The following is a 25,353-nucleotide window of genomic DNA, read 5'->3' on the forward strand; positions in this document are numbered from 1 at the left end:
GGTGGTTAATGTTTATAACCGTCCCCATGGCCCATTTGCTAGGGGCTCTCTTGGTGCTGTCCTCTATTATGGAGGGCCTGGTCAATCTAGCAGCTGCAAAAGGGTTATTTATCATTCGTGGGGGGGGCTGGATTTTAATGCCAAGATGGGCGGTGGCCCAGGAACGGCCCTATTTGACTCCTCAGAAGATGATCTGGCTGGGATATGGATTCCTATTATAAGGGATGTAAGAACCTGTATAGAGGGGCTTAGAAAGTTCCTCCATGAATGGGGGCTGCATCTGGCTAATGGCCACTTTCCTGATGGCATCCCAGGCAACTTTACCTTCTCGTCAGCCTCGTGTTGCTCACTGATCGATGACATATGTATACCAGTAAAATTCTGGGACTGTCATTGAGTTTAAGGTGTTGGGCACAATTTGTAGTGATCATTTTCCCATGCGGCTTGTGAACAAAATGTAGGGTAAGCAAGCGTTGCCAGGATTGTTGTACCAGCCGGTGGTGTCCTTTGATGGTCAAAAATGAAGACTAAAATGGCAGCTAGCAGATTGAGAGAGGCTGCAGAGGGATATTGTTATAACCAACTGGCGGGAGTTGGATCATTTATTCTCAGGTAGCTCAAATCAAAGTGTTATTCTAACCAATTTTGTATCACTTCTGTCAAATGTAAATGCCTCATTTACCCTGGAGGTTGGCAAAAAATCGGTACAGATGCAGCCGGGTTGGTTTAACTCGGACTGCACGAAATCAAAGAGTATTTTGCTTGAAACCCTGAAGAAATCCCCTGCCCTCAAAAAGGGATATAGTTGGTGCCAGGGCTCTATCAGGAAGACTGAAATTGAAGCTGAGACTTGGGAGGATTGGGTTAATTCCTCTGCCACTAATGATGCTAAGCTTTTTTGGGATCTAGTGAATAAACGGCCATTCTACAAATTTAAGTGAAGAGGTGCTGATGTTATGGTCTCTGACCAAGCCTGGGTGGCCCATTTTTCTGCTCTTTATAGTGCTAGTCACGTGACTGCGGTCATGGTAGTGGACCCCCATCAGCCACCCTACCCAGTTGCAGGAAAAACTGTTCACGGTAGAGGAAATTGCATTAGCCATAAAATGTCAAGTCAGAAATGGGGCTACAGGCCCTGATCATGTGCCAGCAGATTTGTTTCTCTTGGAATGGACCTCTGGGCACCGATTGTAACTCTTGGCTTCAATGCTATTAGTGAAGGGGGTGTCCATCCTGTCTCTTGGTCATGGGCTGTAATTCAGACGATTCATAAAAAGGGGCAGAAGGTGCTACCAGCATCGTATAGACCCATTTTGCTTTTACACTCCGTGTTTAAGATGATGGGGAGGGCTCTCCTGGGGATACTGGAGTCTTGGGTGGAATGTAACAATATTCTTTCCCCCATTTAGTTGGGGTTTAGACAAGCCCTTGGAACGGCTGAGCAGTTCTTGAACCTTTATCTGGTGGCGGCTCACTCTTTGTATATTAAGGGTGAGCCTATTTTCCTGTCCTTCATGGATCTGAGCACCGCCTTTGACCGGGTCAATCGTAATAAGCTTTGGTGTGTGCTGGCCCCCCTGCTCTTCTGTTTGCACATCAATGGTCATTATGCCCATTTACTTAATTCCACCTCGGATGCCCCCAGGTTGGGTAGTCGGCTCATACCCTTACTGGCTTATGCAGATGAAACGGTATTGCTGGCCTGCACTCCCAGAGCCTTGACTATTCTTCATTAATTGATTCATTGGGTCTAAAGGTTAATGCCCAAAAATCGGAGGTCATGGTCTGCAGTATGGGGAAGCGCCCCCCAAACTTTCATGCCATGGTTAGTAAAGGGGTTCTGAGCCCCAGAGTCTCCAGTTTCGATTATCTGTGAGTTCCATTTCCTTCAAACTTTAGTGCTGAATCCCATGTTATCAAACATACTGCAATTTTCAAACAGGATACCGACCGGGGGGGTGGGGAGGAGGGCACGAGCTGTGGGCATGTTCAAAGCTAAACCCGTCTAAGTGGTGCTCAAGATTTATAATGTGACAATGCCGTTTCTGTTGCTAGGTATGGCATGGAGCTGGTGGGACATAGTAATGTTGAGTCTATCCAGGTGGTGGAGAATACCTTGCTGAAACGATTATTGGGCCTTCCGCGATCAGCCCCGAATTTTGCAGTCCACCAGGAATTGGGCTGCAGGTTTATTAGTGATTTTATTGCAGCTCAACCTGTAAATCATTGGCTCAACGTTTGCGTGGAACAGTAAAGCTGGTTTTAACTATGAGCTTATTAAACACTTCGTTTCTAGGGACTCCCACCTGAAGATTCCCTGGCTTAGGCAAGTAAAAGCAAGGCTGTTGGAAGCAGACATGGCTCAATGTTTTTAGATGAGCAATGTTATGCCTTGCAGTGTTTTGAGACCTATTAAAGTAAGGGCATTCCAGCGTATTCTGGATAATAGGGAGTTATTTGAGATCCAGAGGCCCACTAACAGGAAACATGCGATTATTGCAGGTTCAGGTATCCAGAAATATTTGCAACGGGCACAGAACCTTACTCACTGCATTGTTATTACCAGGGCACGTTTCAAATGTATACATTTAAGAGCAGTGGTAGCGGCCTGGTCCAATGGCAATGGAAATCAATCATGTATTTTTTGCGATGCGCCAAAGGAAGACATGACCCATTTTTTACGGTTTTGCCCAGCTTTCACATTTATAAGATGGTGTGTGCTAATACCACTCTTGCGGGGCTAGCTATTCTCTCAGTTTGAACCTGCTCTGAGCTACCTTTTAGGGGTGGACTCGGTCTGTCTAGGTTGGGGTTTACTATAATTTCTAAAGAATGCGTTAACTCTGTGGACAATTTTTATGAAAATTGTCTGAATTGGAGGTTCTTGCATTTTAAATTTGTTGTAATGTTGTGGTGGAATTATTTTTTTCATGCGTGCTGTGCAATTGTTTTTAATTGTTGTTTTTATGGGAACGTTTTGTATTCCCGAAATGAACTTTCTACTACTACAATGAAATGTCCCAGATTTTTGTCGGCATGTAATTATAGACCGATGAGTTTTTGAATGTGTTTGCAATGAGACTGTAATTAAGTTTTGCAGTAGAGTGCGTAAAATTGGCTCTTTGAATTACAGTCTTCATGTGGACAAATGCCATTAAATCATTGATTCATTATTTTCTCTGTGCTATAATTTGTCAATCCATTTGAAATGAGCTCAGTTGTAGTTGTCCCAGCAGATGTGCACTAGTGTCGCTCTACAGCTTCTTGTGCTGGCTATAGTATGAAATGTTGTGCTGGGGAACCCCAGCCCACCTAGACGGGCACCTGCTACAAAATCTGGGTGGCTGTCCAACCATGGCAGCCTTGCTCGGGTACAGTCATGAACTCACTCAAGGTTTAGGATGTGCATAGGGGACTTCAGTTGCTCTGTACCAAGTCTCCTACGTTTCTCGCCTTGTTTACCCGAAGAGGTCGGGCCCAAGTCCAACAATTTTGACCCATAGCAGCCCATGGCCATGCTCTGTTTTTAACCAAACTGAACAGTTAATAAACAAACATCACGCGATGAAATAGAGACCTTGTATTATTTATTTGGGTATTAAAAACTTGAGACTGCAGCCTTAATGAAAGCTGATTCCTAACCAACACACAAAAAACCCTGCTACTAAAATTTGCAAAAGGTAAAGTCATACTTTAAAAACATCCCTACTTCTATGTGAAAGTGGCCCATAGGTGTTGCATGTAGAGTGTATAATGGCACCCACCACTAGTTATCGCCAGATGACACCAATTGATGTAACCCGCATGCAGTAATAGGTATTTTGGGGCTAGTCGTGGCTCTTGATGTTCAGGTATCCTCAAAGTAAGGTGGCTCTCCCTCCAACGAATAAACATTCTTTTGGGTGACCTTTACATACACAGGTTAGCTTTCAGGTGTTGTTTTACAGTGTCATATGTCAAGGTGGGAGGAAGGATAGGCCAGGGGCAATGCATTTGTCTTGGAAGCAAGTCAACGCAGCGCAACACAAGTTCGAATACCGATGCCGCTCTTAAAAACCACTCATTGGTATTAAGCGCGTTATAAATGAACATTGAAATTAAAAGGAATAAATGAGCATTTATGCATTGCAGAGGTGGAGAGGCAACAAGCACATTTCTTTTGTACTTCACTGGCAACTCTGCTTTTCTGGTTTTCGTATTTTTGGACAGAGCAAATTCAATACCAGTGGGCACTGTTCCAGTGAGGTATTTTCTCAAGGACAAACATGACTAGAAAGTAGTAGGATGTATTGCGTATAAGGTGGCATGGAGAGCCAGCAAAAGTAGCACTACTACCTGACCCAACCTCTTCCCAAGTTCAGTTGCTCACCAACCTGCAACCGTGCATCCTGCTTGCCCGGCCAAGGCTGATCTCGAGAATGTGCCGGCCAGATGGCAGTCTGCCCCTCAGCTGATGATGACAGTCTTTGGTGCACTGAGCACATTTGGAATTGTCCTATTGTTTGGCACAGATAGTGGGAGCCAATCGAGGCAACAAACTTGTAATCGAAGGCGTTATTAAAGCGTGTTGTCTGACAATAGAAAAGTGTGGAATCCAGGCGATAGCCCTAGTAGAAACTGCACCCTTTCCTTCTCCTTTGATCTTCTCACAGTTTCCAGGTCTCTAGCTAATCCACAAGCATGCAATGGAGTCTAACTGCACGTAAAGGCTGGATGTCAGGCTTCCCTTTGTGTTGTGTACACACTGGGCACAAGTGGAAGAGAATTGGACAAGCTGTGTCACAGAACATCCCAGGTGATGCTGCCGCTTGTTCCCCCTGTACAAGCTCTAGTAGCATTGGAGCCCTTACTTTTGCGCTCTACTTGGTGATAGTTGAACTTCACACTCATTTGGGAGACTCTCACTTTCCACACAATAAAGCCCTCGGGTGCAGGCTCTAACATTTCAGTATCAGCCATTAAGCTAGCAGTAATAATTTTTCTAAGTCTGAGAGAAAATGTTTTAAAGCAGGGCTATTCTGGTGACACCAAACAAATTGGCCAACTCGAACCACAGTGTGAAATTGACTGATTTATCTGAGCAGGTTTGTAGAGGGGAGGACGAGTCACCAATGACCTGTCAGCTTAGGCTGTGTTCAGGGCATCCGTGACTTTGGGGGACGTCTTATGGTATAATTATAAGAATGGAACTCCTAGGAAAGCCATCCTGCCGACAGGGGCAAGTCCTAAAAATTAAAGTGGGGGGACTCATCAACAAATGCAATGCAATGGGATGTGACGACGACAGAAAGTAGCATATCAAGGTGAAATATGCACATTTCATTAAATTGGCTTTGCATAACCACCCAAATTGAACAGGACGAATGGCATTTGCCTTTCATAAAATCAACACACGCACAAAACCAAGAGAGGATATTTTCTTCTAATAGTGTTTTTAAAAACGTTGAAAGGTGTGCATGTTTTTAAACTGCAAGAACCAATACAAATGGTTTCCCTGGAACATGCAGTAGCGAAATGGGACATTTCATCTTTGGTTGTTTATTTTTCATCAGGTTATATATAGTGCAGTCGTGAAGTTGCTGGCCTACAAACCTAACGACTGCGGTTTGATTCCCAAGGTCGATTTTGATTAATAAATTCAAAGAGGACATCCACTGTTACTATTTTATCTGGGAGGGGGGACCGAGTCCCACCCCCTGAATGAAGTGGGTTCACTCCGTCCCCCTCATGTACCCTCGACTTGAGCGCTGCTGCCGCTTAAGAACTTCACAAAGACATTTCATTTAAGGGGAAGTCCGTGTTACTATCGTTCCCTGATACCCCTGCCCACACAAAGCAGGTCTACCATGAGCTGTTGGCACCTGCCCAAATAACATCTACTCCTCCCCCCTTCGCCCCCCGAACTACAACGATCCCATTCCGCAACATTAAAGATCATTGCACCTTACTTCCTAACTCAGTGGAAACGGGGGTTTACATCGCCTTTTACCAAACTGTACCCGAATGTGCACTATATCTCCCCAAAGCTTCTGCAGTGTGACATGTCTGGCCACAGTAACGAACTAAATAAATAAGCACGCCTACGCTAAGCACGTGATTGACCTGTCTCTGACGCCATAAAGCACGTGATGGAAGTGCACACACTGATTGCCTTCATTGTGGTTCTAAACACATATAAAAAAAACAAATGTATTGCTTTTGTGAATGCTTGCGTTTGGGTACTTGAAATGAATAATGGTAGAGTAATTTTTTTTTTCTTCTTTGATTTACTGCAGCTTTTGCCCTAATTTATCAGCAATCTCCACCAACCTGAAGCTGTCTCACAATGTCGCTGTATCCTTTCAATGCGTTCTATTGTTCCTAGATGGCCACGTGTGATGGGGCATCAGACCAATTATATTATCCAAGGGTTGTGTTCAGTATGTCTGTGATGGAGAGAGGTGTGAAGCGGCCTGTGGTTTCACATGATCCATTTATTTGGTGTAGGCAACGGCTAAACACTCAGAGCGCCAATGTACCCTGAATTTGAGAATCTGGGGTTTCTGACAGTCTGGGCTCCACTTGATCATTTGAGTTGTGGTCTGGTTGGGTTGTGTCACAGGGAACACCTGCTGTTTAGAGGCGGATGTTGGGTTGACGTATGGCGAAATCATAGTTTGAATTCATGAAAACATTTACTATGTTGGCGTCTATGGTACGTTAGGGTCTGGAGGAAACCTAATATATTTTATTTTTCCTTTTTATGTTTTTGTACAGCACTAAATTCCAACATATAGCTTAATATCACTGTTGAATTAATCTACTTTATACTGTGCCAAATCACCACCATAGTAGTTTCAAAGCTCCTGCTCCGTAGTGTACTGTCCCCCTCTCTGGGGTGCTTCAGACCTTAGTCTGCTTTTGGAATATCGTAGCAGGTTAAAGACTAAAGGATGAGTGGCATGTGGAAAGAGATGGTAGGGCAGAAAGTGATAAGGAGCTGTATTCTGCAAATAAAAAATGAGGCTAATGTCTGGCTTGAACAAAAGGTGGCACGCATAAATCCCCCCAGTTTATATCTCACTTACCCTGCTTTTGACCCAATGCTCGCTAAAGACTGCTCGTGATTCGCTATTAAAAAGTTAGGCTAGCGTATCACCATTGAGATGTAGGTTAGGACCGAAGGCACAGTGAACTGCACATTCGTAATAAGTGATTGATGAAAAACTTTCAATTGCTCGAATTGGGGTGGGTAAAAAAACATTTGCATTGCTGGCTTGTTCCTCTGCTGGCACAGATGGAATAAAAGCGATGTGTTGGGGACTGCTCCCCATAGGAATTTCCACTGGGTGTGATTGCGTCAAGCCTTTCTGTGCATCACCGGTTGCTTGACATATAGCCCACAGGAGGACACGGGTTTATGAAACCCAGAAAGAAGAAGAGGGGGCAGCTTCGCTCACCAGGCCTGCTCACGGGTTCCTTTTTATCGATGCCTTCCCCTAGCAGATTTCCACATCCCTAGGTTGCATCACTCCTGCATTGTTACAAACCAAGCATTGTCGTCATGTGTTAAACACGGGTTTTGTATTTCTGAGAACAAGCATAACGTGGCGCCCAGGCATGTGGATGGGTGGGTGGGGTGGACTAATGCTTCCGAACAGGCCCCCTCCTTTTCTTCAATGGCAATTTGTGTGCCACATTCACAGCTTTTCCACTTGCAGCGCCCTTCTCCTTTTGTGGGATCAGAGCGCTCCTAGCATCAGACATATTAATAATAGCACAAGGTATTCTGACCATGGAGAACATTATGTTACCCACAATTAGCACATGATCTCTCTGAGGATGTTATTCTCATGGCTTGATGGCAACTCAGTATACGCTACTTCTGTGAACATTTCCTCGAAGCTTTAACAACAGTATAAATAATGCTTTGCACTGGTGGCAACACCAGCACATAACCTCTCTGTCATCCGCTCATTTGAGACACCAGTATGGACTAAAGAAGGCCACCTGCTTATTAGTTTACAACCACTAATGATTTATTTAGCAGGTGGTCCTGACCGAGCACTAACAGTAGAAGTTGAAATGAACGTCTGGTGTTCGGTGTATGGTTTCTATCGTCCCGATACATGGGTATGATTGGTTCTGTCCAGTTTCCTCATGGCTCACTGCCAGTCCGATGTTCTCGGTATAGGAGCACCATCGTGTTTGCTCCCAGGCCCCTTTTCCGTGACTCCATGAGTTGCCTTGTGGGGGCAGATGTCTCTGCCACACTAGCTCACCATGAAGGCTGAAGCTTTTCCTTTGGGGTACACCTGTGAGTCCAGCACACCCCTCTGGTATCTTACCACCCCTATCAATGTCCCCTATCTTGTAACCTTTCCTTTCCTGCTGCCAGATTGTGCTCCCTTGGCAGGTTATTGGGAATGTTCACATCAAACAGGTGGGTACCATCTGGTGAAGGCAACTGTTTTCTAGTTTGTTGGGCTGTAACTGCAGAGAGAAGAAGAGAGGGGCAAGTGGTGATAACCGGGGTCAGTGGGCAGAAAGGTGTTCAGATGCTTTGTGAAATGAGATGGGGGGGGGGGGGTCAATTTTATTGTGACCCGGAGATAATATTTGAGAGTGTAAGTGATTTGAAGGCATCATGAAGTAGATACAGACAACTGAATAAAGTTTGGGCTAGAAACTTTTATTAAATCAAGAAAAGGGTTGTGAAAAGGCTTAATTTGCCCTATGCGAAGCTGGGATTACCTTACCTAAATGAAACTGCCAGTCTGTGTCAGAAAGTACAAAGCAAATGTCTGTCTGTGTCCAAAACCTATACTTGCCCTCACATCTAAATGTATACAATGTGTAGGAATGTCGGCATCAAAATGAGAAATGTTCAAATAAAGGTTCAGAGTTTCTTCCAGCTCTGGATTGGAAAGGGGGTTTCCCTTCCCCAAGGGCCAAAATAGTTTGTTACCAAAAAGAGGGGTTCCCTTCCCCAAGCTTTCAAGTTTTACAACTTTCCAAAACAACACAATTCCTTGGCATACTTTTGGGTTGGTTATCTTTCACCAATTTCATAGAGTTGAGTTCCTTAAATGCAGATCGCACACGTTTTCCTTTATATTCATTCACAAACTTGAGTGATTTAAGTGGTTTTTCCTTAGGTGGGTGTATTCGGTCTAGGCGCAGTTGTTGGACCACACGGTCCACCCATCACAGGTCAGGCAACCGACACACCATACTTGCTTCTCCTTCATATGTACGTTGCCACTGTTTCAGCTGTACAGTGGTGCTTTACTTATGCTCATTTCACAACTTCCTGATGCTTTATCACTGCTTGATTTGCCACTGTTCACTTGTTACACTTTCACATGTTCCTCTGGCTCTTGCCACCTGATTATTCTCTCAAGTTACACAGTACCTTAGATTCTTATGGTGCTTGCCAATGCTTGTTATCTCAGGTTACACAGTTCCTTATATTCTGAAGGCAGTTGCCAATAAATCTCCTCTGAAATTACACAATTCCTTTTTATCAGGGATTTGCACAAAACTGCTTTCAATCAGATCAGCCTTAAACCGCAATTGCTTTCTTTCAGTTCGGTACTCAAAAAGGCTTCCTTTCATTCGGATCGGTATTCAAAAAGTACTTGCTTTCATTCACTTCTGCATTCATTTAAAGGTTCCATAAACTTTGCGTGCTCGCTTGCCTTCCCTGTTTACCCTTGCCTAGGTTGACTAGTCGGTAGGTGCTTGACGTTCCAGCGAGGCGTCAAGCCGCCGCGAGTTCTCTCTTTTGTGCGGCGTCTCGCTCCATCTCCCCAGCGGCTCTCCGTAGTTTTGCTCCCAACTCTGATGCGTCTCTCGCAGCTCGGGCCTCACTCTGCAGCTTTGTCTGGTCACGCCGGTTCCTTTTCCATGATCTGACAAAGGCCTACAGCTTCTTTCAGTTTTGTTTCCTGTTGCATACACTCTGCATATTTCCGGGTCTCTTGAGCACTTGCAGGAGGGGTTGGTTCTCGTCCATCAATCCAGGATACTGTTTTCCACAGCAGAATCCATTTTCACCATTGTGGCTGCTTTTAAACTTCCTGCCAGGTTGATTGGTCTGAAGAGAACTAGACCGCTCATGAAAGTTCTGAATTGCTCTTGCTTTCCTCCTCCTTGTCCCAGTACATAACTGGTGTTCATGTGTGTGAGAGTCAATAATGAGGGGATCAATGGCTTTGGTTTGTCTCTTCCTCGTCCCAGTACCTGACTGGTGTTTACTGGGACATGATTTACTGGAAAATATGGGGAAGGGAATGGTAATAACCTACAAAGGCCTGGGGGATGTCAGACTCTTCACAAAAGGGAAATAGATACCGTGTCTCGCGCAAGGGTGCCTCATCCCCACTCCCGAAGTATCCTCCAGCCAGGTGATCCTCCCTCGCATATCCACCCCCAGGGTCAGGATACAATAGTGGCAGCCTTTCCCTGGCCACCTTGGAGGAGGATATAATGGGGGAAAAAAGTGAGTACACCCTCAGATTCCTCACTGTGCATAGCAGGAGAAGGCCTGTGAAATACATTGGCATCAACCCACTCCGTGGCAAGGTACATTTGATTACCTCTACAAGGTAGCGTTGCCTTTGAAATGGCCAGCATCACTTCCAAGACTATGCCAAACAAAGTTCCATACGAACTGTCTGAAAAACTCTCCATCTTTGAGGCATCCACAACACCTGGAACCGCAGTTCCGGTTCTATGTTCTTAGATTGGCAGGGTTTTTTTCTGGATTTTCTTGCTAAATATTTTCGGCTGAAAAAACCTGGGGGTTTCCCCCTTCCCTATTATCTAGTGCCCATTCCCCACCTCCCCCTAACCTTTGCCCCCTCTACCCCTGTATTTCTGCTGAAAAGACATCGATGAAAAGCCTGGCAATGTAACGACATCCTACCGTAAAACAGACTGTGGCATTATAGAGCACTTGCAGTAGAGTCAAGGGTCTGGACAACTGTACTGAAAGCTGAGGCAAGGATGAAGGGCTTGATTTTTCCTAAGAATTGCAAACTGGTTCCCGGCATGCGAAAGTGAGGCTTGAGGATGAATTTCCAGAAACCCCTCCCTGTTGTCCTTCTTCTTCTCCTCCTCCTCCTCCTCCCTCCACCCCCTCAAGCCACAGCACACACATTTTAAAGGTGCAAGTCCTGCACCTGTCAGACCTTTTTGTGTGAACCACATGGTCAATTAGTCTGTTAATTTCAGTCCTTACACCCTCCTTCAACTTTCACTTTTGATTGCATGTCACAGTGCTCTTTTTGGAACCGGATCCATTGCAAGGTTAAGGTCTTCTCTCTGCCTTTACCTTGGGTGTGTGGCCTCCACCTATAGTATGTGTAAGCCATGGCCTGGTCAGAGCATCCTGATACTCTGCATCTTTCTCATCTGCCTCCGGGACCAGCAAGAACAGGCCAGCTGTAATTAGGCCTCAACATTCTCACTGAGTGGGGAAGTCCCTCTCCTTTGAACGATGCATGGCAAGAAACCCAAATAACTACACTGCTTATTAACTGCAGACTCTATTCTGAGATTTTCATTACTGGGGTCAGAAGATTGCACCACTTCTTCCAAAGACTGGTGCCATTTCTGATAGTCGCAGCTGATGTGATTGTTGATTCTGCCCCAACCGTTGGCCTGGCAAGTCTGGATGATGAAGTGGGCATCCTTGACTGATTCTCCTTTGCACCCACTCTGTTCCGTCTTGAGATCATAGTCCGCTGACAAGAGGACTCTTCATCATAGTAATACCCATTCCCTGGCTTGTGGAATTCTTCAAAGAGGTTAAAGTGCTCTTGACGTTCCACCACTGGCGTTTGGGCGATGCTGTCTTTGAGAGCTGTACTTCAGGCATTTCTCTCGCTCTCCTGGTACCATTTTATTAGCTGGCAGAGAAGTACACCATTATGGAGCACTCACCTGCCCCCTTTGAACTCCAGTCAGGAATGCACACTTCACTCTGGCTGAAGGGCCACCATGAAGGTATATGCGGAACAATCCTCTTGTTCCGAATTCCATACAAATATTCATGTCACTGATGCATGTCCCCTCTGTGGATGCTTCTACAATTAAACACCCGGAAAAAGAAATAAATGGGTCTTACTGCCTACAACATTAACCCTCATTTCACCTTCTCGGTTATGGCACTGGGAGGAAAATATAGTGTTCCCACAGATCACCCTCTCTCCAATCTCTACTGTGTAAGCCAAGATGCCTGTATAAATTAGGGGCAAGTGCCTGTTCATGTCAAACTACTGACTTGTCCAGATTTGCCCTCTGTGGAAGTTCTGCCCTGTATCAGTGGTCTCTGGTTTGGCCAAACTACAGCAAGACTATGCAGGCGTTCGCCCACACAGATCCAACAAAGGCTGATACAACAAGCGGTCTGTCACTGCCAGCAAAACCTACAATTACCAGCACCTAGCAGCAACACGCCAGTCCCTCCAACAAGCGTACCATCCCTGGCCAAAACAGAATCAAACCAGTTAACAAGCCGGTACAATGCTGTACTCAAGAAAGCTTTAAAATGAGAAACATCCCCAAGACACTTCAAGCAATTACCAGAAATATCATCACTGGGGGTCCCCGCATTGAAATCACCGGCTGAGCATAAGAGTGTTGTTTTTTCACTTTGAACCAGTCCTGAAGAAAGCAATCCAGATACAATATATACATTTTGTCTGTAACCTTGTCTACAGACCACTCCTATGCTGGAAACACGAACCGTTTCGACTTTCAAAAGTGTACTGCAGTGAAACAATGCAACGTAGTCAAATGTTACTAACCCCACACAATTGATGTATGAATCAACCATGACATAATTGTATGAGTTGAGGATATCGTAATCAATATGATTGTTTATTTTTACCTTTTATTTTGATTATATTTCTAATAAATGGAGGTTTTTACCAGTCTGAAACAAGCACCTGATTAACAGAATTTGTTATAGCTGTACTGTTGGGTGTACCACCACGAACACATGACAAGTGTCCAAGGGAGCGGTAGCCTATGTCCCTGCCTCATATCCTCATAAAATTGCCTCTCATGACATAGGCCCCCGAAAACAAAAAAAGAGGGCATTTATCCCATTTCTCTTAACCAAACTACAGGCCAGACATTATGTCTTGTTCTTTTTGAAACGTGTGTGGATGTGGCTGGGAAAGGAGATGGCTCAGTGAGTTGTTCAGACGTATTTGACTTGGGAGCCATCTGTGAAACGCAGTCACTTCATGCCACCAACCATATTTCAGTGGCTTGACAAAAGATGTGCATCTATGATTCCCAGTCGGGGAAGAACAGGGAAAGCAGACCGTACAAAGCTGCACTGGACAATTCAGGTGCCTCTTTGTAGGAGCCGTCTCGACCTCCTGCCAATTCAGACAAGAAATTCCCCCGTTTACCCCTTCTGAAGCCTGCCCAAATATTTGTGATGTTTTTGGTTGCAACACAGAGGCCACATGAACGTGTGAGACGTAGAGGAAGAGAAGCCTGTCCCAATGAAGATCCTTGTAGGTAAGTCAAATCTCAGGAGAGTGAGTCGGTGAGCTGGAGCCAGTGGCTAAGGCCTGAATGAGGATTCTCATGCAAAGATGGGAAGGCATTTCTAAGTGTTTGCCTATACAAGATGGCCACCCTGGTGAAAGAAAGCTACAGATCATGCCAGTCCAGGGTGTGGCATCCACAGTAACACTCTGTGATCCTGGCTGTGATTGCTTCGGTCTAGCCCACATTCGCCACATACAATTCCCCAACAGGCTGCTTTCACCAAACGTCAGCCTTTCGAGACACAACACATGCACTTACATCACATCCAGGAAGTGGGGCTGGTGGCAGCGTGAGTGGTGAGTTAAGGAGGTGGTTTGGGGAGGGTGTGTGTGTGTGTGTGTATATATATGTATTCATTGTTCGAAATTGAGGGGAGCTGGGAGCTATTTATTTCCTGCTTCTAGCACAGTAGAGTCTAATTAGCTTGAAACCAACAGCTACCAGGAGCTACTTTTGTCTCTTAGGTCCAACTGGTGCCTTCCAAAAATGTAAATGTGACATCAACTGAGTATTTGAGAATTTTAATAAAGAAGAATTAGACCACATCTAATACACATTTAAACACAATGGTTCATACAAAATGGACAAAAAGTTAAAGGAGCATCTCTGGTAGCTTCTGGTCCCCTTGCGGTAGCTCCTGCCTACCTTGTGATGCCCACCACCCAGGAGCTGGTTTTGGCTCCAGCCCATTGAATCTCAATTTCGTACTCTGTGTCTGTGTCAGTCATGTTGGGAATGGGTGGTTGGGCAGAGATCCGGGGGCGGCCCCCGTGGAACAATGGAATGGTGGGTCACAGGGACTGGTTCATGAAATCTGGTCAGTTTAAATGCCTTATTTCTAGACAGTTTAACACTATTTGTGTTCAATGCTGTAAGGTCCTTACTAATGAGCCGTATACATTCTATGAATATGGGTAATGTACATTATACCCACCAGGGTTCTTTCCTGTGGCCAGAGTTGCGGGATGACCAAATAGGAAACGTGTAATCTGGGTTTCAGAATGATCAAACACTCACCATATCGCTCTCAATTCAATTTATTCTATATGGTCCTCATGCATAATCATTGTGGCTATCCTGATCTATTTCACTATTCAATGGTTTGACATGCCTGCCCTAGGTGAGACTATCACAACTAAAAGAGCTTCAAGCTTAGGAAGTACAGATATTAGAGGTGGAGTCAGTCTTTATTATAATTATAAATAAAACCTGAATTTGAGAAGTTTCCATTAACAAAGGCATGTGTCTGATTTCCTATCTCCACAATTTGAGTCCTGCATTGACATTTTTATAACCCATATTGTCGTCTGCTGAGACTTGCTTTCCTTTTGTAGCATTAACGATCATCGCAGCTCACCAAATCTATATATTCTTTAGTGCAATTCACCCGACTCTCTGCCTTTCCTTGACCACGTGCTCTTCATGGTGTCACCTTCCTTGCCTTTGGCAATGGTGCTCCTGATGTCTTCAGTGCGGTGGTGGCATTCTCAGACCCCAGAACGGCAGGATTAGCCATAGGAGCATTGTTTGGTAAGTTGTTTCCTACCCATTGTGACTCACCTGAAAATGATTGATGCTCCTTGGAAGATTATAGACCAGGAATCGATAAATTTGAGGATCACAACATTTACATAACCTCTACAACTATACCAGACTCGCCTCGTATTACAGAGACACCACTTGTGCAGGGGATTATATTTTAATTATGTTGCAGATGGAATGTTAATTGGGTGAGGAATGGGAATATGATCCGAATTGGGCAGAGGGTGTAAAGCATGTCATAGGGCAGGGTGACAGGACAAAGTTATATTTCATTGGACATGTTGTGGGAAGAGGGTCTTATTTGTGGAAAATGAAGGTTTCTTAGAAGATCATTGATTTGAGGAATGAAATCTTGATCTGGGTGTTATGGCAGATCTAAATAAAACCTGGAATTCTTGGGTCCATAGGTGCTGGCGTATTTGTGACTACGGTGGTAGCCGGTGGAATCTCCATGGTTAAACCCTTCACTGCAGCATCCAGGCCATTTCTGAGGGACATCATCTTCTACATTCTGGCTGTTTTCTTGACATTCTTCCTCCTGTATCTTGGTCGGATCAGGCTGGGAGAGGCCCTGGGTGAGACTCTCCTTGTTTTAATAGAATGCTGTTCCTACTGGTTCCCAAGCGCACTGTTTGTCTAGCAATGTACTGATACTAAGGAAAATGTTCTCACCCCACATTGTTACATTTTTATTATTTTAAATGTAAGCAGTAAAAAGCAGATAGCAGCCAAACATTGTCTGATTTAGTGTACCGGTGAAGTTGAAAGCTACAAGGACGTTTGTAGGGGTGGGGAGGATCTAGGAGAGGGCAGAGAGAACTGAAAAACATTTAATTAAACCTAATAACAGTAGCAATAGTACATAGTCGGCCATGACATTTTGTCACCCCAATTTGCCTTAGTTATTTTAGTTATTTTCTCTGCTTAAGTGTCTACAAGGCTATATTTCCATCTTTGCCAGTCCATCCTGACCTGAGTCTGTCTTTTCCACTTTCTTAAAAAACATTCTCTTTGCAGTCTTAATGGATTTGACAAACCTGCTCTTTTTATACTTCACAGAAGCTTGGTGACAGGAGTTGTCACACATTTTGGAGGACAAAGGGAGGGGGTGGAAGATTGGATATATTCTTAAAATATCTTGCCACCATTGATAACGATTTGTGCAATCATGTGAAAATAATTTTCTTTGGAAATGCTACAGTTCCAGTAGCAGTTTAACTCTGAGGGATAATCTGGCATTTTCAGTCTGGGGGAGGGGAGCCTTACATTCAAACTAGAATATGTTGTATGAAATGGAGTGGGAGAGCAAGATCAAGACTGCTTTTTATCACTGAGGATAAGACTCGGACGGTTTAGTGTCATTACTTTCTAGGTTCAAATCTCTTGGCTAATCTGATAAATGCCTATCCAGTCTGGAGGCAAAATATATATACACTTCTACAATGCATCCCTCGCCTCAAAGTAAGAGTTGTTCTAGAGGATGTCTTTTTAGGGGGATCGATGTGAAGATGTTTACCGTCTCCCACGGTCACCTTTTGCCTTCAATATTAGTGGTTTGAGGTGCCAGTGAATGGCTTTCTCGATGTCTCCTGGGATGTTAATTTCCAGAGACGAGATACGCTCTACAGCCCGGTCCCAAGTGATCATTTGTTTTTTGACCAGGCTTTCAGAGGTTGGAGGAATGGACGTTTGTCCCCAGTTTATTTTAGAACCCTGAGCAACATCTACTTCGAGGGGATTGGGTCCTCCGACGTATTCCATATCTTTGACAGGTAATGTCCACCGCTCTGCTGCTTCGGAAAATCTTTGGCGTCCTGCGTCGATGACGTCGATGCGATGTCCCCGAGGACCTCCTCCGACGGCCGACGTTGCCCGATGTGATAAGTAGGATGCACGACGCCCGTAACCTCAGTTCCGTTTTTTCCGTGAACGTGTTCGCTTCGTGAATCTCGGTACGCCTCGACTCTTTGGAGTTTGCTATATTCTTCACGGTTCGTTGAAACTGTTCGGTTTTTGTGAAGACCTGTTTGTGACGATGTCTACTTTGTCTTCAACCCCGCGTCCGGGCTTCAAGAAATGCAGGGACTCTGGGTCCAAGATGTCGGTCACGGACTCGCACGACGCCTGCCTCTGGTGTCTCGGGGAGGCCCACGATACGGACGACTGTCGACTGCCAGTTTCTCATAGCCAAGGCCTTGCGGGAACGCAAGAAGAAGCTGCCGGTAGGTCGGGTGTCTAAGCCCCGGAAGTCAAGGTCTACGGGGCTTTCGACGGATGACTCGAGAGGCGACTCTCCGCGTCATTGTCGGAAGTCCATTGGGTCTCCTTCCAGGAGTCGGTCTCGCCACTCCTCTGCCTCTTCGAGGCATTCTCGGAAGCGCCGGCATCGGTCGCCTTCCCCGTCCTCTTCCGAGGACTCCACCCGTCGGCGGGTCGCTTATCCCACCATGCAAGCGACACCGGAGGAATGGACTTCCTTCAGCAAGCAGATGTTAGCGATTCTTGAATCACAGGGCACCGGTCCGTCCGCGCCTCTGAGTGGGGTCGGTCGGCACCGGTCGAGAGACACCGCTCGTACGCCTTCGGGCTCGGGTGGTCGGCACGACTCGCGGGAAAGGTCCAGCTCGGACATGGGTAGCCGTTCTCGCCATGCCCGTTCGAGGTCCCGGTCCTCGACGCGCTCGACACCACTTGTTCCTGTTCCGTCTTCGAGGAAGACGTCGACGCCTGTGGCACCGAGGTCGTCAACGATTTCTCTCGAGGCTCTGCCTCCGAGGGGGTTGTCTGCGCCTAGGTCGTCGAGAGACACGCTCAGAGCTCCGGATTCGAGGCATGTGTCGATGCTGGCGGCGCTGCAGTTGACGTCTACACCGATTTGCTCGACGCCGATTCTCTCGGCGCCGACTCGTTCGGCGCCCTCGCGCCTTTCGAGGCGGTGGTGTCGGAGGGTCCCCGTGGCACGGGGTTAGCCCCTAGAAAGGCTCTGGCTAAGGTCAGGCATAGCTTTGGTCCCCAGGTGTCTTCCTCTCACCGCCTGGAGTACATTTCAGAGGGTGATAAAGGCTCTGATGAAGGCTTGGTTCCGGTTACGGTACCAGATGAGCTTCTCTCGGGCCATAGCCAGTTTGATGACCTGAGGCAGTCACTGCATGATGCCAGTGGACTGGACACCTCTCCGGAGGTGGAGTTTTGTAGGCCGGAGCCTGGCACTCATGCCGATTCTTTGTACCGGCGCCTTATGTCTCGAGTACTTGGGATGGTCGGCTCCCCCAGGGGAGTTCGTTCAGGATGATCTCACGGACATCCTTGATCTTGGTCCCCCCACTGACCTGGTACTGCCATTTCTTATGGCTCCGCAGAGAAGGGTGGCGGCGGCTTGGACTGCTCCGGAGAGTCTCCCGGCAGTTGGCAAGTCTTTGTCGCGAAAATACCATCCAGCTAGTAGCGACCCCTGCTACTTGTCCAGGCACCCCACTCCGGAGAGTTTGGTGGTGCAGGCGGCTATGGCCCCGGCAAAGCAGGCGTCGTATCCTACCATCCCTCCGGATAGGGACGACAAACGTTTTAACGGCTGGGCGAAGAAAGTGTTTTCTTCAGGGGGTATGGCGCTTCAGGCGGCCAACTCCATATGTGCCTTGTCTCGTTTCACACACTCTGTGGAACTGTGTTGCATTAGCGGCTGAGCATATTCCCGAAGGGGACGAACGGTATGGTTTCCTTGCTATGGTTCAGGATGGCAAGGATGCCATGTGTGAGACCGTTCAGTCGGGTTTGGACATGGCAGATTGTGTCAGCCGGTCCATGGCGGCGAGCACCGTAATACGCAGGTTTGCGTGGTTGCGGAAGTCTGGGTTCGCTCCTGATGTGCAGTCCTGACTCCTCAACATGCCCTTTGACGGTGAACATCTTTTTGGCAGCAAGGCTGATGAGAGCCTTGAGAGGTTGTAGACCTCCAAAGCTGCAGTGAAGTCGTTGGGCGCTGCAGTTTGACAACCTCTGCCTTTTCGTCCTAGGGGACAACAATGGAAGGGAGGTTCCTTTCGCTATTACTCGTCCTTCAGTAAAGCGAGAGTAGCTGTCAGTCAAAGAGGCCACCGTAAGAGTGCCAAAGGTGGAAAACAGGGTACTTTAGGTGCCAAGGCCGCTCGGGCAGTTGCCTCTTTGCCCTCAGGCAACGCTGCAGCCGCTACCACTCAGTCATGAGGCCAGGTCCCATGGTTCGCCGGTTGGGGGAAGGCTGGTGCAGCATCTTGTAGAGTGGCGTGCCATTACTTCAGATGTGTGGGTTCTGGAGATCATAACCCACGGCTACTGTCTTCCTTTTTGGCAGAGGCCTCACGACAATCCACCTGGGAACCTCTCTTTGAAGAGTCCGGATCTGCTCCTTGCGCAGGAAATTCAAGCCCTGCTGGAGAAAGGACTGGTGCCTGTAGCGGAGAGGAACAAGCAATGCTATTCCCTTTATTTTTTTATTTGGATGAAAGGCGGGGGATTGAGACCCATCATGGACTAGCGCGGTTTGAACAAACTCCTCAGGAAGGACAAGTTCAAGATGGTTACTCTCTCAAGTCCTCCAGGCCCTTCAACTTCAGGACTGGTTGGTGTCTCTCGACCTCAAGGACGCTTACCTCCATGTGCCGATCCATCCCAAGCACAAGAAGTACCTGAGGTTCGCGGTTGGCGACTCGCACTTACAGTTTCGGGTCCTGCCGTTCGGATTGACCTCCGCCCGAGGGTTTTCACCAAGCTCATGGTGGTGGTGGCAGCGCATCTCAGGAAAGGGGGGATTCACGTCTACCCCTACCTGGACGATTGGTTGATCAGGGGGAGCTCCCCCGAGCAAGTCCTGGATCATCTGTCTGTCACCTGCCACTCCCTTCACAAGCTGGGCTTCTCCCTCAATTTAAAGAAGTCCCATTTGACGCCAACACAGCGGCTCCAGTACATCAGAGCAGTGCTTGACACATCCCTGGGGCTGTGTTTTCCTTCCCAGGTGAGGGCTCTTCACATTCAGCAGATGGTGCACAAGTTTCAACTTGCCCAGACTCTCCCAGCGTCCGAGTTCTTGAGACTGCTTGGCCTCATGGCATCCTGCATTCTTCTGATGCCAGAGGCCAGGTTGCGGATGAGATCTTTGCAAAGGGCACTCAAGCTTCAGTGGTCTCAGTCCTCCGGCAGGATGTCGGACCCTGTTCAGGTGCCGCCCTCAGTCGCCCAGGACCTTCTGTGGTGGGCCGTCAAAGGCAATCTGATGAAGGGGGCCCCATTTTGGCTGCCCTGGCCGGAGGTGACAATCGTGACGGACACATCCCTCACGGGATGGGGAGCTCATGCCAACGAGTTGACAGACAGCGGTCGTTGGTCTCCGTCGGAGTCCAGACTCCATATGAATCTGTTGGAGCTGAGGGCCGTCAGGCTAGCCCTGAAGGCTTTTCTGCCGACTGTGCGAGGAAAGAGTGTCCTGATTCTAACGGACAACACGGTGGCCATGCACTACCTCAACAAAAAGGGGGGGCAGGGTCACTTCCTCTGTGCAGGGAGGCGATGCAGCTCGAGTTCTGGGTCATCCAGCAGGAAGTTTTGATCTCGGCTGTTCATCTGGCTGAAGACGACAACGAGACGGCGGACGCTCTGAGCAGGCAGAGCACGATCTCTCACGAGTGGGAGCTGGCTCAGGAGATTCTCCTGGAGATCTTCACCCTTTGGGGGACCCCTCAAGTGGATCTCTTCGCCTCCAGTGTCAACCGGAAGTGCGAAAGGTTCTGCTCACGGGAATTTCCTCCAAAAGGAGCCTTAGGAGACTCGTTCGTGGTGGAGTGGTCATTCCCACTGCTGTACGAGTTTCCTCCAGTCCCCGTCATCCCGCAAGTACTGCAGAGGTTATGGAGGTTCAGTTCCCGAATGATCCTCATTGCTCCGGCGTGGGCCCGGAGGACGTGGTACCCGGTCCTTCTCGACTTGTCCATCTTCCCTCCACGTCGTCTTCCCTACCGAGACGATCTGCTCTCACGGGAGGGGGTCAGGTTCTCCATCCAGAGATCAGATCCCTCAACCTTCACGCTTGGCTTCTGAAAGGTTGAGGTATAAGGATTGGGACCTCCCTGAAGACGTGATGGAGGTATTGCTCTCGGCCAGGCGGCCGGCAACAAAGTCTCTGTACCGTTGCCGTTGGAGAAAGTTCTGCGACTGGTGCAGAGTTAAGAATGTGGATCCTTTTGAATGTGACATTCCCATGGTTCTGTCTTTTTTGCTTTCCTTGGCCCACAGGGGCTTGCAAGTGGGGACCATTAAAGGTTACCTGGCGGCGCTGTCCCTATTTAAGCGCTCGTCTGAAGAATGTTCCTATTTTAAGATTCCTTTAATTTCTTAGTTTTTGAAAGGGCTCACTAATGTGTTCCCTCCGTCACCTTTTCTGGTGCCCGGTTGGGATTTGAACCTTGTTCTTAAGTTTCTTATGGGTGCTCCGTTTGAGCCTTTGCATTCTTGCCCTTTGAGACTGTTAACTCTGAAAACTGTGTTTTTGGTTGCGGTTACTTCCGCTCGCAGAGTGAGTGAGTTACAGGCACTTTCAGTTAAGCCACCCTTCACTGTGTTTCATAAGGACAGGGTTGTCCTTAGAGTTCGTCCTTCCTTTCTTGCGAAGGTGGTTTCGGAATTTCATTTGAGCCAGAAGGTTGTTCTTCTGGCATTCTGTCCTCCTCCACATCCTGGTAAGGAAGAGGAGAGGCTCCATAGGCTTGATCCTAGGAGAGCGTGAGCTTTTATATTTTGCGCATGCCCCGGGTCAGAGTGGACAATCAACTTTTCATTGGTTACGCTGGAAAGCGTTTGGGACAAGCTGTGACGAAACAGACTGTCTCGTTGGATTTTAGCTATCTCCGAGTGTTACCGCTTGGCGGTTAAGGACCCTCCGGCTGGTTTGCGGGCCCATTCTACCAGGGGAGTGGCTGCGTCTACTGCCCTGCAGAGGGGTATTCCCATTCGTCACATCTGTGATGCAGCCACCTGGGCTTCAGTACATACTTTTGTATGTCACTACTCCCTCGATTCCATCCGAGGGCAGGATCTGGCCTTTGGCAAGGCAGTTCTTTATTCCGCAATTTGATTGGGCATGCTAAATTTGTGTTCTAAATTCTTTTCCCACCTCCTTGCTTGGTACTGCTTTGGGAGTCTGTCATAGATATGGAATACATCGGAGGACCCAATCCCCTCGAATAACAAGTTACTCTTTTACCTGGTAACGTTCTTTCGATGGGACGGTCCGACGACGTATTCCATATCGCTCCCTCGCTACCTTCCCCGCTGCAGAATTTCTTATGCAATTGTAGCTTGCGTTCCGCAAGGCCTTGTGTGTCTGACTGGCAGAAAACTGGTGTCACACGTTCTGGGGGAAAAAAACTACAACTGAGGCTACGGGCGTCGTGCATCCTACTTATCACATCGGGTGACATCGGCTGTCGGAGGAGGTCCTCGGGGATGGCGCATCGACGTCATCGACTCATACGCCAAAGATTTTCCGAAGCAGCACAGCTGTGGACATTACCTGTCATAGATATGGAATACGTCGTCGGACCATCCCATCGAAAGAACGTTACCAGGTAAGACAGTAACTTGTTCATTTGTCAGTCAAAACTGTTAATCTTGGAAAGGAGGATCTCAAATAATAGAGGGCAATGGGTAACCTTTTCTTGTTCCCTTAATATTACATGTCTGAAAACAGGGTATTAGTCAGTACTTTTAGATGTGTATCACATATAAAGTGTTGTCATTCCTTTTCCAAACTGTCAGACAATGATTTGTCCAAGCAGGACCCAAATCTCACTCTTTGTGACTTCAATTACCAAAACTGTCTTCCCTTTTCTTGTGCTCCTGTTCTGCCTGTTCTACATCAGTCTTTGTCTCCACCTCGTGCATCAATATGTGCCTTACATTGCCACCCGGTTGTTCTCCATCTTGGCACAGCAGCATTGTATTTTGAACGTCAGTGAAAATCAGTCTGGTCCCTTATATCTTAATATCTGCTTTACTTGGATCACTCTTCTAGAATGATCCCATGGAAGACATCTTAGTCTACTTCCACCTTTGCCCTGTGTGGCCTTTGTTCCGTATTCATGGGCTCCTTCTTGTCTGAAAATCCATGGCCCTCTTTTTAAGATGGATCATAGTCTATATGGTGGGAACAAAAGACTGACTTTGCAGAATCCGGCCTGTGAAGGCTTCCCACCGCAAGGTTGGTCTTTTGTTCCCATTTCTGAATGGTCTCCCCCTCGACTCTTCTGCTGCTGCATGCCCCCACCTCCCACCAGCTCCTGGATGCCCCCTATAGCAGTCTGCTAGCCATGTACCTGGAGCTCGATGCACAGCACATCGCATCCTTTTGTGTGTCAGACTTCATGACCAGCAGATCACAAAGGTTTAAGGGATTGGCCTCAATATGCCAGAAACAAAAGACTGACTTTGCGTAATCCGGACAGTGCCCTTTTACCAGTAATGGCTCTGTATGATTGCTGTTAATCTTCAAAAAGTTTATTTCGGTAAAACAAAGCATACCATAAAAAAACAAAATTGACAATCAACAATATTACAAACAGGAAGTAAAACTACTAAAATTACATTAAAAGATCCTTTAAAAACAAAACCACAAAATTAAAAAACGAGCAGATCTTAATAAAAATTCTCCCTTAGACAAAGCACACTTTAACAGATTTCACCCCTAACAGTGCACTGCCGGCTCGTATCGTCAAAAACCAAGACCCTGCAAGACCGGTTTCAGTGTATACTTTCTGATTGCTGTAAAAACGGAACAAAACCGAAAAAAGTGTGCCAGATCTTCTTTGGGTGCCCCACAGAGAACACATGACTGATCCACATTCCCCTTGGACCAAACCGTCAACAAGGCTCTCAAATGTATACAATTAAAACGTGATTAAAACGTGCCCTTGAAACAAGAAAGCACTGAGATGGGTGGTAAGACCAACTCTGATATTTCTGAAGGCCAGTAGATGTGATAATCAAATGTTTCCTATTGGCTGCTTCATAATCTCCAAAGACTCTCATATCCAGAAGAGACTGGAATACGCTAGCCTCGCAGATTTTATGACCTTGAGAGATGAAAGTTGACGTAGAAAAACAATGACCTACGCCCGCTTCAACCAGCAAAGCTATCACATACCTGGGGATCTTCAAATAGGGGTCTGTAAACACCATATAACTGATTAATTCCGGGTTAGAGTAGCTTTAATATTCCCCCAAAATCTGAGCCAATGACTGGTCAGCAAAGATGCAGCCAGATTGCCCAGAAACGAACAACCCAATTTTTGATGAACTGCAAAATTGGGGTGGACCCAGGCAACTCAAGAATGCTCTTTAAAAAAAGCATTCTCAATCACCTAAATAGGCTCCATTTTACCAGATTCCCATAGCTCCATTCCATATCTCGCCACAGAAGCAACTTTATTATGATTTTTTAGCACAAGTGCAATCAGCTTTGTTTTAAATGAGCCCAAGGATCTGGCTACCCCTAGTTGCCTGATGAAATCTTAAGGACTTCTCACCATGTTCCTAGGCCCCAAAATATGAAGAACATATCACCCTCGGGTAACCAAACTCCCCCTTCCAAACAATAGCTGAAAACCCTGGGGGATGCTTCCCTCTGTAACAGACCATAACAGCTGATTTCTGGGAATTTATGTTCAAGCCCAAAGTATCCATAAATCGGGAGTAATCCTCAACAAGGCTTTGTAAGGATCTGGGGGTGCGAGCTAATAGAACTGTATTATCCGCATAGGCGAGTAGCGGCACACGCCTATTACCCAGCCTAGGAAATTCAGAGCAGGATTTCAATAGATGTTCATATAGGCCATTAGTGTAAAGACAGAAAAGCAGAGGGGCCAAAACACAGCCTTGATGCACCCCACATTCCACCTAAAAGAGGAGGTACTCTGTCCAGCAACTCCACTCCTAACTTGAGCCACAGTAGAAAGATGTAATCTCTCCAGAAGATTTACCAAAGCACCACAGCAGTTCATGGATCTGAGCACACTCCACAGCATAACACGATTGACTTTGTCAAACGCAGTGCTCAGATCCATGAAAGCCAGAACAGTGGCCTCTTCCTTGATAAATAATGAATGCGCCACCACCAAATAAAGATTCAGGGCCTGCTCTGCTGTTCCCAGGCCAGGTCTAAAACCCAGCTGAATAGGGAAGAAGAGGTTTGTACTCTCAACCCAAGACTCCAATCGCCTTAAAATGGCC

General features: G+C 46.8%; 1 protein-coding gene across 3 annotated transcripts in view; it reads left to right on the forward strand.

Annotated features, from left to right (window-relative positions):
- SLC8B1 (solute carrier family 8 member B1) overlaps positions 1-25,353 on the forward strand; it is a 348,368-nt gene that overhangs the window by 158,821 nt on the left and 164,194 nt on the right. For all 3 annotated transcript variants that reach the window (XM_069619233.1, XM_069619235.1, XM_069619234.1), the window contains exons 5-7: positions 6,276-6,332; positions 14,978-15,084; positions 15,504-15,671. In XM_069619233.1, the coding sequence (XP_069475334.1) occupies positions 6,276-6,332; positions 14,978-15,084; positions 15,504-15,671 (332 nt within the window). The remainder of the gene's footprint in view (positions 1-6,275; positions 6,333-14,977; positions 15,085-15,503; positions 15,672-25,353) is intronic.

This window comes from Ambystoma mexicanum, chromosome 10, assembly GCF_040938575.1.
Source record: "Ambystoma mexicanum isolate Mex_15411 chromosome 10, UKY_AmexF1_1, whole genome shotgun sequence".
Classification (NCBI taxonomy): Eukaryota; Metazoa; Chordata; class Amphibia; order Caudata; family Ambystomatidae; genus Ambystoma; species Ambystoma mexicanum.